This window comes from Megalops cyprinoides, chromosome 22 (genome assembly GCF_013368585.1).
Source record: "Megalops cyprinoides isolate fMegCyp1 chromosome 22, fMegCyp1.pri, whole genome shotgun sequence".
Lineage (NCBI taxonomy): Eukaryota > Metazoa > Chordata > Actinopteri > Elopiformes > Megalopidae > Megalops > Megalops cyprinoides.
In genome coordinates, this window is record NC_050604.1 from 16,779,566 (window position 1) to 16,792,847 (window position 13,282).

The 13,282-nt window shown below is 38.4% G+C and overlaps 1 protein-coding gene across 5 annotated transcripts in view; it reads left to right on the forward strand.

The window, feature by feature from the left end:
- Positions 1–1,481: 1,481 nt before the first annotated feature.
- Positions 1,482–13,282, forward strand: part of LOC118769855 (glutamate receptor 2-like) — a 32,380-nt gene continuing 20,579 nt past the window's right edge. For all 5 annotated transcript variants that reach the window (XM_036517225.1, XM_036517221.1, XM_036517222.1 and 2 more), the window contains exons 1-3: positions 1,482–1,901; positions 2,178–2,318; positions 11,795–12,034. In XM_036517225.1, coding sequence (XP_036373118.1) covers positions 1,811–1,901; positions 2,178–2,318; positions 11,795–12,034 — 472 coding nt within the window. In that variant the 5' untranslated portion in view covers positions 1,482–1,810. The remainder of the gene's footprint in view (positions 1,902–2,177; positions 2,319–11,794; positions 12,035–13,282) is intronic.

The following is a 13,282-nucleotide window of genomic DNA, read 5'->3' on the forward strand; positions in this document are numbered from 1 at the left end:
CCAAATTCTAATGTTATCAACATAATTTCATTTAACTACTTTTACATGGTTCATTTTTTTAAATTGTCATTGTTTGAGACTTTACACCAGCCATATGAGAGTGGCTATATTTGTATTGCTTTTAACAAAGAAGATGCTTTGACCATAAATAATCTCTTTCTCAATTCTGCAAACTGAGTTTTTTTTCAACAGCAACAGGAGAACAGGGAAATGCTGTATCAAACTAATAGCTATGTACAGAATGTCATACAACTACTTTTACATGCTATATACCAGCCCAAAATTGATAGATACAGTACACTAATGTACTGAGATTAATAAATGGCCAATCTCAATGGCAGGCTTCTTCTTTGAATCCCCAAAGCTAAGTGTTAAAGCTTAGCTAGTTCTTGGATGCTCTAAAAATAGGTTGTTTTTAGAAGTGGTGTTGGTGGGCCGGTAGGGGCAGTCTTCCGTCTGATCGAGGTTGAGCGCCAGTGCTATATTTCAGTGACAGAGTTACTGTAAGAACTGTTGTCATACCAAACAGACATTAAACTAAAGTCTTATCTCACTGTAGTCATTAAAAATCCTCTTACTGTTGTCACAAAGAATAGGGGCCTTCCCTGGTGCCCGGGTCAAATTCCCAGTCTGACAAACAGTCTCGCCATTTTATCATCCCATCTCAGTGGATTAAATAAATCATTGTCTTTCAGTCTCAAGAGGTCTTTTGTGTGGTTGCTGGATCAAAATAACTGCTGTCAATTAAGGATGCCATAGACATACAACTGTACAGAGAAGGTTTACATGGGAAACAGTTTAAACAGTTATTGCAAGCTTTGATTGCGAGGACCTGTCCATGGTGCTGAATGCTCATTCACTTCAAAACCAGTCTTCCTGGCAAGACCTCTTGGCACAGCGTTCTCCCATAACCTTCTCTTTTTAACAGGTTTATTTTCAATGGATGTGTATGGATCTGTAATTCTAATGATTATCATGCTCCTAACAATAGAAACGTAGTAAGTGCACGTTGTAATACTGCAACACCTACTGTTCTAGTTCTTCAGTAAAGCTCATTAGATTTCATTCATTTGAATGTTTCTGGGCCTGCGTATTGATTAATAGGTACAGTTCAAGAGGGTGCGCTGTCTCGTGCACTTAATGAGACGGTATCCACCTCTGACATTCTTTTAATTGACCGGGAAAGATTAGATATGCAATCTCCTTCTTAGCAATATAAGCGTTAAGTGGTGATATATTCCTAGCAATGATTCAAATTATGTATGCCGTAAGTGCAGAAAATGTTGAAAGCAAAATTCAGTTCTTTGTGTGGCTAGCACTCCCGCTCCAGTGTTTGGTTTATAGGCAATAAAACAATGAACCGCAGTTTTTGTGTATTAATACAGAGACTACCGGATAAAAAACGCAGTTATACAGACCAACCAAATACGGAATACATAAAAAGGTCTGGATGAGTGAACTACATAAAGAGAGCTCGGGTCTGTTCGTGTGTTTACGTCCTCATTAACATTCCTCTCTTGTTCGTGATGCTGAAAAGAGCTCCAGTGACTGACGGAAAGAAGTGCGTCGCCCTTGCGTGTGAGCGGAGGTACCGATTCAGTGGGACGGTACCGCAAAGGAGGAGAAAGACAAATCTGCATTTCCATTCATTCACTGGGACTGGAGCCACGATCCTTTTCCCCCCGAATACCCGTCAGCTGCAAACGAGAGCTGGTTTATTTTGCTGTTACACCTTCAATATGAATAGGAACTAAAAAAAGAACGATTGGCGTTGATAAAGGGGGATTATTTGGATGTGGTCACATTCTGTATGGAAATGCAAAAGAGTATGAATTTATTAGCTTTTTTACTTCTTATTTCATGGGGACTGGCGTTTGGGGGATCTCCCAGCGTGCAAATAGGTATGTATAAGCAAAATCTTGATTTACTAGACAATAATAGGGTATGTTGAAGTCATGTGTAAGGCATGGTTCAAATCTGGCTAAAATGCAGTGTGGCTTGTTTTGTTCAAAATAACGTTCGAACATAAACCCAGTTGAGAGAAAATGCGCATCCAAATTTTAAAATGGCATTTTGAGTGTAGAATGCCGTAAAACGTTTGATAATGGATTAGCAAAAACACCTGTCAAACGTGTGTATGTAGTTGATGTCTGAATGTTTCTTCTGTTTCTTCCTAGGGGGTTTATTTCCGAGGGGTGCCGATCAGGAATACAGTGCATTTCGTATAGGCATGGTCCAGTTCGGCACGTCTGAGTTTAGGCTGACGCCCCATATCGACAATCTGGAAGTGGCAAACAGCTTTGCTGTCACCAATTGTTGTAAGTAGCACATCTTTGTGGAAGATAATACAATTATTATCGTAAAGTGTGCATCGGTGGGCGTGACCACTACTCAGTTTTTCGTAATTCTCCCTAGTATAGAACTCTGAACAGTGCCCGTATTAAATATTTCAAATACACAATATTTTCACCATATAGCCTACATACAAGACGGGCTCGGGCAACAACTACGGGTTCCACGTCGATGTCACCAGTCGAAGTCCTTGGAACCATTGCTGCGTCCCTGCATAATATTTTGTGTAAAATGTCTTTTACTATTACCATAGTATGTGGCGTCGTGCCATTCTTATTACCCACACAACTTTCATCGTCAGGCAAGAGATCCATTTAACACTTGCATCGTAATACTTCGATTGCCTGTCAAAGATTTGCGCTGAGATACTTGGATATTGAATTATAACTATAAGGGTTTTACCAGAAAATGGAAATGGCTGTAACGACTGGATTGTTTACTTGAATTTGAAAGATAACAGAGGGATAACAGTAACAGTAACAGAAATGGCTCCCCATTGCTTACACGCAGACAGTATGTGGGATCATAGGCTAGTAGAATGTGTTTCCGGTATGATATTCGACTATATCTAAATATAGTTTACAACAGAAAAGGTGACAACGTATTACCCATCGAAATGTCTGGAGATACATTTGGCGAAGGAAGACAAAACCATGCTGACAAATCGCAATTTCTCAAACCGCTGTGCCCTCTCTCGTGTCGAGCGAGTTGATGAAGCAGCGAAGATTAGCCCGTGCTGCAGAGGATTCCATATATTGAAGGGTTTAATTAACGAAAAAGGATAACGGCTTATATGAACGACCTTGGTGAAATTCCACATAATACCTGGTTAGATCAGGGCCCGCTAAATCAAAGGATACATAAACGATGCATGAAGACCGTTTCTTCCCCCAAACCAGTTTTCCTTATGAAAGATAATCTGACTGCATTAACGCATCTGTTGTAATTGCCGGTCATTTCGTTAATCTCACTAAACAGTATCTCACTTGAATGTTAACCTCTCAGCTGTTAACGATATGTTTGTTACGCCAGCAAATAAAGAACATAAAGCACGTTTACGGTTAAGAGAACTCTCAGAATTCGCCATTTTATTCACTGTAACATTCTCCATATTGGACACAGTTTTGCGAAGGCCACAGGAATAAACCGCATTTTTTTACACAGCACACATAATCTATAATTCATTGCCTCCGTCATCGTAAATAAAATAAAACGACGTGCGCTATGAATATTGATAAGAGTTTCTAAAGGGGGGGAAGCGCCCGGTGGCTCGCGGATAAATCAAGCGAATGATCCGCCTCCGCGGTCCCGTCCGCCCAGCTGTAGGCCGTTTGCATCCAAGCCCGAGCGCTGCGGCTCTGCGGGCTTCACTGCACCATGTCATTGTGTCACGGGGGGTGCTGATTCATGCAAACAGCTCGCACAGGCCGGATCAGACGGCTAAGCGCCGTAGTGACAATTCCTGCTATGACGACGGCGGTTGTTATGCTCTGTGCGCAACTTTAAGGGTTCGCCGCTGTTGCTTCGTTTATTCTTTTATTTTACGCGGGTGACCTATTTAAACTTTTGACGCATTCCTTGCAGCTCTGAGACACACTTTACCCTAACCAGAACCTCATTACTGAACGCGTATTGGTAATAGCAAATGAGGCGTACGGTGACTATTGTATCTTTTCACGGGAGCGAGTGCCAGATCGATTGACTGTTTAAAGCAAACAGACAGGCAGATTATGACGAGATACAGTCCATTGTTTTCGGTCTCATTATACAAACTGTACTGGTAATACTGGTAAAAGCGTCGTTTCATTCTGCATTATTGGGATCTTTATGCACTGATGGAGTTAATTGGATGAAGATGATTTTTACTACTGACATAATTCAGTAATGCATTCACCAAATAACAGCATAATTCAAAATGTACAAATCAGTCTGTATTACTCTTGTGTTTACACGACGTTACCATGTCTGAAGTCTATGAAGGCTTGAAAACTTTTGTTTGAAATGAATAATTGAAATGTGACTTTTCTATTTGCATATCATGGTGCATGAACTTTTAAAGTATTGGGCTGCATTCAAGTATTAATATCAACTTCTCAGTACTACATTAGAAGTCAGACGAACATTGTACAATTCCACCAATTCTTACTGTGTGTGTTTTAGGTGACATTGTACTTGAAGTGGGTGTTATGAAGCATTCATAATGCTTCATGTAGGTGTACCAAATCCAAATGGTGGCCATAACCCAAGCCATGAGCTGTAAGATGTAATGATGAGGATAATAACAGGGATAGCATAAGACCACATGCCAAGTGTCCTATGAAAAACAATTACCTATCTGGGATAATTATTTTATCCAATAAATATGTTATCAAGTGAGGACTAAGGCATTAGCCCAATAGCTATCAAGCTAGCTAGCTACTGTCTTTTTTAGCCAGATCCATGAGTCTACTGGACAGAGAACTGGCTCTAAATTGATAGGTAGAAGTAGAAACATAAAGCATTCAGATGCAGACAACTATTTTGTTGAAAACAGCTGAGATGATTAGTCAGCTTTGTTGGGATTCTGAGGCTAAAACTGTAAGGCAAAAATGTAAGGCTTAGATGTTCTGAAATGTTGAGAAAAGAATGGGAGTTCGTAGGCACTGAAATGAGAAACTAATAAAACTAACATAAAATCTGCAGTGTGCGGAATTGTGGTTTCACAAAGCCAGTCATCTGATTCATGTTATGTTGTTTAAGATTGTCTTATTAATTGTGCTATACAAGAAATAATTATCATTACTTGTCGTCATTACCTAACAGTGGCCTGTGAAGTTTAATTTACAACTTTCTGCTTGAATTGGAGATATCTGTGCAAAAAGTTTTTGCCTTTAATATGGAATCTGTCTGCAGCATATGCTATCACATCACTATGACACTATGGTATATGGTACAATTGGTATGCTAGTTTATATGATGATTATTACAGTATGATAAAACCTGCATAAGACCCACCCACATCAAGTTATTTGTTACTATAATATATTTAAGTCTGCTTTAGAGTCTTGTGATGAGCAATTTATTGTTGACTTACGGAGTGTTTGATTTTAGATTTCGGCATATACGGTATGCTTTTACTGAAGAAGAAAACTGTCTGGTTATCGATGAGCCTTCAAAAGTAATAAGGCATCAAGCAATGATTCAGATGCACTGTCCATCTCAATATGTAATTATTTGGTTAGTTTTTTTGGTAGAGAGAGGTAGAGTGTTTTCAGTGATGTGTTTTATCAAGACTGCAATAAGATGCAAGTTGTTTTCGGCCCACTCTATAGTACGGCACCATGCAGAAATTAAGATGGAGATCCAGAACCATGACACAACCCAGTGGAACAATATCTCTCAGTATGTGACTCGTGCACTGCATTGGTTCAAATACTGGCCCTCAGGGCTTTAGCTAAATCTAGAAAACATAACCAGGTGTGGACTGGGTTCTGAAGTAGGTGTCTTAGGAAGAATTGACCACTTCACCTTGTGCCTATTTGCCATTGGCACTTCAGAAAGAACTGAACCGATAAGTTTAAGTCTATAGTTAAGTGGGCAGTTCAAGAGATACTCAATGGGAGTAATCACTTTTGGAGTTTTGCATGTGTCTTTTCTCAAGTGTTCATTAAAAATATTTGCATGGAAGTTTGGAAGCATATACAGAATCTTTAGTTTACCAGGATCGTGTTGACTAAAGGATTACACAAGAATGAGCAGTACAGTCAAGATGAACAAAGGCTTACTTGCTTGCCTGTTGAGTCATCTTCTATGTGGTAAATAAAAAAGTCATCTTCAAATTGTCTCTCTATGTGACTTTATGGAAATGTCAGGGCTATTTTCTCTATATTCATAAACATAGTAATAGTGGAACAAAATTACAAATTAATTATAGAGTTTTGTGTATCAATTTGTCAACATGCCTACATGGGAAAACTATGATTTGTCTGAATACTGGAAGTCATGTTGTCTGGCATTGAAACGTTTAACTGACAACACTATACACACATTTCTATGCCATTAAAATTTACAGCAAATATTGTACAGAGAATCTCCAATATTGCTATATAATTACTACGAACAGTTATACTCCACCAATTATATTTTATGCTTCAAAAGTACATGATTTGCTGGCAATTTCAATGGAGAAAGAGTGTGTTCCATCAGAACTGCAACATTAACTTTGTATGCTGGCAATCAGTATCACTACTGCTAACATTTTTCTCAAATAATTTTAAATATCTACGCATACATAATTAAAAAGGATTCAAGAATATACAGTCAAAATGAGTGTTTTCTATATGCCTTCTGCAATGTCCACAACATCACATTTGTCAACGATATAAAGAGGTTTACCTGTTTCATTTTACATATCATACAGACACATTCTCACAATTTAACAATTTAAAATACAATACAAATGAACATCAAGATTGGATAAAGAATAATTGTACTTGAATATTACGGCTAGAGGTTTAAAAATGATACATTTTAAAAGTATATGTCACCTCTACAAATTCCTTTTAAGCAGTGTCTTCTTTGTTGTTTTTCCATCAGCAATTAGTAATCTTTTTTTCTTGAAATGAAGTAGATTAACCTTCCAGGGGTTCAAACAGTACTGATGTTTTTAGGTTAATATTTGTCTGTGCTTTCTCACATCTAAAAGTCTCAGCGAAGCAATTAGCAGTGAATTTTTATTTTTAAAAGCAGGCATAACTTAGTCCCTGACAATGGCTGGGCTGGAGCTGGTTATGCCTGCTCCTTCATTATCCATTTAATTCCTTGTTCTCAAAATCATTTGGTCATTTAAAATTATATCATGCTGTTTGCTCTTAAAACAAATCTGCTACTTTGCAGCCTGCAGAATTAATTGATCACTGTCAAGCTTGTTGTTTCATGTGGCTAAATGAATTGATTGTGCAATTATTACTCACTTGCTTGCACATGAAATCTCTTTTGATGAACTGTTGACCTCTGCAAATAATGAAGAAATAATCAGGCCACCATGTTTGTATGTTTGATTCAAATACGATTCTGAGACTGTCATACATAGTTTTGGCTTTGATTCAATTAAACCTGCAAATCAGGCTTTGGTCTTGCCCCCTTTCAGTGCTAATGTGAGCTTTCTTTTGAGCTTTTGGATGTGTTTGAGAATGTCCCAGCCAACTCTGAGTAATAGAATTTAATTAAATTCACTGTGAGCTGGAGGTCCCCACAGTAGAATACAGGGTCAGGGTGGACAATTGATGTGGTGCACATGTCATTTGTTGCAGGGGTAAAAATTTAGTTTGAAATGGTGTGAGATGAGAGGACAGAGAGTTCAGTGTTCACAGACATGCAGCTGAGCAGTCATACAGACTGTAAGTGCTTTGCATGCTATCAGTGTAAGACGATCATTGTGTAGCTGACCTCCCTCTGATGAAGTGACATTCTTTTTTTATACTTCATTTCCAAATAAGGAAAGTATTAAGAATCTCAGCTTCATTGTTAAATTTTCATACAGAAACTCATAAAATGAAGATCAGCAATCGTGTGAAAAGTATTCATGCAATCTCTACTGTCTCTATATATTTATTGCCACCATGGGAATTATCACATGGTTTTATTAGGGCCATCGAAGGCCCAATTGTGACTATTATAGCATGTTAAAATCACAGAAGTACACTGCATAGTGTATTGCCACACTGATATTCACAGTAGTCTGGCTCTCTGAATGCCGCATGGATTGCTATAATGACAAATCAATGTTGCTGGCACAATACCGCATTGACCTTTTTCAAATCATGTGTGGAACACGTGTATAGATTTACTGTGCTGTATAAAAGGTCATAGGTACAGTGTGTGTGTGAAAAAAAATCTTGTGAAATATATACATTCTAAAATGTGTTCATTTAATTACTAGTCACAATTGTGAACTTGGCTGGTTTTATTTGATTGTTCTAGTATTGCAATGCTGAAATCGGCCTGCTTTTTAAAAAATACAGCCAGTATATGCTAGCAGGGCCTTATATTGTCAGTGTTATTCAGTGTTATAGTTTGCAGCAACCCGTGATGGTGAAGTAGAGCCTTCCAGAGCTGCGGACAAGCTTAATGGCCTTTCGTTTTCGAATGGGTGAATACATGCCCATCCCCCACAGAGAGGAAGCTTTTCCAGCTCTCTTGCCTGGAAGCGTTCCTTTTCATGCCGCAATTGCCTCCTTTGGTGAGAATCGACGGTGGTCGCTGAAAGAGGTGGGCTGGGACACTGAAGTCCTCTGTGTCTCATCAGGGCAGCTGCAGGGCCAGTGAGGTGAGGCTTCCAAAAGTGCCCTGCTTCACCCTTGAGAACCAAACATTGCACAGGCTCCCACTGTGACCAGCACAGTGGCATCATTGAGCTCCGCTGCCCCTCTGACACTTGGCTGAATGGCAGGGCAGAAATTGCAAGGGTACCCTGTAGAACTGGTGATTACTGATGCAGATTTAATTTGAACTCAGTTGTGGGAGAAAATAGGAACTAAAAAAAAAAAACGTGACACAATCCAGATTGTGAAAAGGCTCTACTCATGTGAGGATCAAAGGGCAAGTGTATTTACCAAGAGTTTTTTTTTTTTTTTGTTGTAATCACTGGAGCTACTGTAATGGGTTACATAAATTGTCTGATGTTTGTGTAGAATTTCACATAGATAACATGAATAATTTGCATTTATTTTTGAGCCAGGTATTTGAAATTGTTTCCTTTTCTGAAAAATTGCAGCTATTTCAGTTGAATTAATGTCATTTTTTTTTCATTTCATTGGAAACCATCGGTGGAAAGTGACAGTGAAAGTTTCCTATAATTGAGCTAGTGTTTGCTGTAGTGATCACTGTCAGGTTCATCATCGTTATTATGACAGACGACACTTGAATTTTTTTGCCTTACAGACCGATGTTATCCATGTTGTAGGACATAATATGCACAATATGGAGTTTTACCTCCCTGCTCACACAGTACTTAAAGCACATTGTCATGTGTAGTGTTTCTAATCATGACGGCACTCCAGAACATACACGCAGCAAGATATCAATACAGAACTCTTCGGTTTTCATCACACAGTTAAGTGCTTTGGGCATTCTGGATTGGGCTGTCAATGAAGAACCTGTATTCTGGCAGAGCGAACAAAATATGGATTTGCCTTCTTGACAAGCCAACTTTTTTCTGCTGAAAACAGGTGGAGGAAAGCACAACCCAGCACTTTTCTTTTAATGAAATCTGCAGTTAGGACACCGGCATGGTCCTTAGATAGCAGAGCGGTGGGGTTGTGTGGGGTTAATGGGATGTGGGATGTCTCTGAAGTCTTTGTAAGCAGATCGCTCACTTTAAAGTGTGACCCGTGTAGCAGGCCATGATGACCAAGATTGTTTCCAAGATTGTTGTTCACACTTTTTCAAAAAGGCTGTCTTTTTTTTTTTTAAATCCAAGTAACGGCGTAAGAGCATTCCAATTATACCGAAACAAGTGACACAGAATGATGTGCTTTTGGGACACATTTTATGAAATGTTTATGACATACATTAGTGTTGGCCCATGTCTCTGTACAGAGAGAGAGAAGTTGACACATCAAGCTCTAAGTATCCATTGGGATTTTAGCCAGAGACAACCATACAACATTGTGATGAATCATGCTATGAAATTTAAAAGTAAAACAAAGTCCCAGAATGGGAATCACTGCATAAATGCGTGCAGGGCTTGTTTTTCCTTCAGACAATAAAGAAATCAGGGCACCTAAGTAGGACACCTAAATATACCTCTGTGTTGTTTGCCTGAACATAAGGTGATGCAGGTTTTTTGGGTGGTGTATGCAATGACTTTATGCACTTTTGAAACAGCCTATCCGTCTGGTGGCGTCTTTTTTTAACTCCAGTGACCCCCAAGTTAACCAAGGCTGTCTGCTTACCAAAGCAACTTCTTGATGAATGTCATGGAGGAGAACTGAGATTGTTCACAGGGGAATACTTTTATTTACAGTTCAGTTGTTTTAATGATGGCTAATAAGATAAATAAATGAAAGGTGTTCTGTATGCTGCCATTGTTAAGATAATTACCCTGCAATATTTTAGTGTTTGCTGAATAATAACAACAGTAACATCTCCATTTGGATGTCAGAAAGAATGACATTTGTAATTACCAGCAATATAAACAATTAACAGCAAGTCAACATCAGCATGATCATTACCAATGCACAAAGGTACAGCAATTTGACCAACATCAGCAAATATATCTTGTCATCCACATGGTTTAGCCTTATGGGAAATAATAGTTTAATTACAGTAGATCAAATATATTCTCAGTCAATAAAACACGATTATACCAAAATGTCATCAATGAAATTAATGGGGCCCTCACCAAATTGCCCTGTTTGCTGAACTTGAACCCAGTGAGAATAATCAAAGGCTGAAATAGTTCATATGCTACACAGTGATGTGTATTTTTTCTTAACAGTTAAATTACTGCTTCAGATGCAGCTCATCTGCCAGTTTTTCCTGGTTGCTGTAATGCAGTTTCTCCTGCTTCTGGGCAAATGGAGCTGTTTAAGCCTCAGTACAGCACACAGCTGACTGGCGAAGCCAGCTGGAAACCAGTCATGGTGGTACTGTTGAAATCGCATAAGCATTTTGATATATTTTACATATAATGCACATTTGCAAAAACCGTATTAGTATTTCCAGTGAAGAATATCTGTTTATGAGGGGGACCTAATTTCTCTATGTACTGTATAAAGACTGGGCAAGTGTGCAGCACACCTATGAAGCATGTATTACAGTATGTATACAAACAAATTGACCGCAGTTTGGAATTTCAGTTAGATTTGTCATCTCAAGTGTAATTTGTACATTAGAAACATTTAACAAAGCTTGTTTCAGGACTGTCTCATACAGTTTTACACAGTGCACCTGCATGTATTTTTTTAAGTTATTTTTTCAAAACATAAACCACAAATAGAAATATAAATAGAAAAATTCTCTTCCATAAAAAGAACTGAAATATGACACGTGACGCAAGTTGCATGTCCACAGTAAAAAATGCTTAAAGCCCTGAAAAAGAATTAACTGCTTACTTTGCTTACATCTTATGAAAATCTTCATTGTAATGAAAAATAGTAGGCCTTATATCACTTTCTACTAAAATTAAACAAATACTCATACCACTAGCGCAATATGCTTCAGATATCATGTTGTCATATCATGACAATCAAAGCTGTCAGCAACTTCATATTTTGAAAGGTAGAGCTAATTCATTCAATCTTGTTGATTATTGACAACTTATGAAGTTCCAGTTATGTTACAGATCAAAGATGTTGATGGTATTGTGATGATTCAGAGCTACTGTGCCCTTCAGCATCCTACAGATATGAATTAATATCAACCATTTTGCTAATATACACGTGTCCTCCTTTCGTTTCAGTTTGTTCCCAGTTCTCAAGAGGAGTCTATGCCATTTTTGGATTTTATGATAAGAAGTCTGTGAACACGATAACGTCATTTTGCTCGATGCTGCACGTCTCGTTTATAACACCGAGCTTCCCTGCGGATGGATTGCAACAGTTTATTTTACAAATGCGGCCGGACATCAAGGGACCGCTTCTTAGTCTGATTGAGTACTATAAGTGGGACAAGTTTGCCTATCTCTATGACAGCGACAGAGGTAAGCAATGGATTGCTCTTTTTTTTGTGATCTATGACAAATGACTCTCACACAGCAAGATCAAAGTGTGGGCATTGTACGTGCTTCAATTTCTGAATAAATACAGATGCTTTTTAAATATAATTGAAATGTAGCTGGCTTAATGTTCTGTTAATAAAATATATGTTGAATGTTTTATTCTATTGTGAATCTAATGTTGTATTTCATTTGAATTGTGATTTACAGCCATGATATACATATTTGTGATGATGGAAAAATATTCAAACCTTGAAGCATGTAATCAAATTGCCTTCTAAAAATGCATTTTAAAAAGTGCCGAGTATGACTACAATGATATCATTGCTGTCAGTGATAGATTGCTAAAGCAGGAAGCATGAAATATACTGTATGTGCCTTAGAAATGTGCAGTTTGATATGCTGTATAATACATATGCTGATATGCTGCATAATACATATCCTACATCTATGATTAGAAAATTGGCTCTAGAGCACTGTGCACTCTTTAGAGTACAGTATTCTCCATCTGAAGGTGATACTGATGATGATGATGATGATAATGGTAGTGGTGATGATGCATCTAGCATTTCTATAGCACCAATCCTCTGTAGCAACTGAATGGTTTCACTAAAGGTTACTTTTTCCCATGGAAAGGTGCTTCATCAAGGTCATTAACTACACAAACTAGATTGAGGATTTCCTTCCTCTAAGAGTGCATACAAATGTGCTATATGTTCATCTGTGATAGAAAGCGCATGTTATGTCAACAAGATATCATCAATAGTGGCACATGCTTCTAGAGTTTATAGAGTGCCTCTGAACAGGCTTCATAGTCATGGACGTATCATTTGATACACACTGTGTTGTACAATAACAATTTGTAGATTTACTTTGGGACGGAGTGCTGTAATTACTGTATTGGATCTAGGGGTGCTTCAAGGCTACAATAGGTCCTGGTGGAGGTGCTGACAGTACTGTGACAGTACTATTCATACTGTGACAATAGTGTACCTCGATGACATTGACTGGAACTGTGCTGGTTGCGTGTGAATGACTGCTCCATTCTGTAAGCTGGTGAATTTGATTAGAAAGCACTCAGACATGATTTCATGCTCTGGTGGGGCCCACGAGGTGCGATGCTTGTTGTTTTGGACAATCAGCAGCCGTGTCTCTACCATTCGATGTGTGCTTTTGATCAGGCTGTAATACCAAAATATACATACAGAGTACGCTATCGGAGCTAGGGCCATA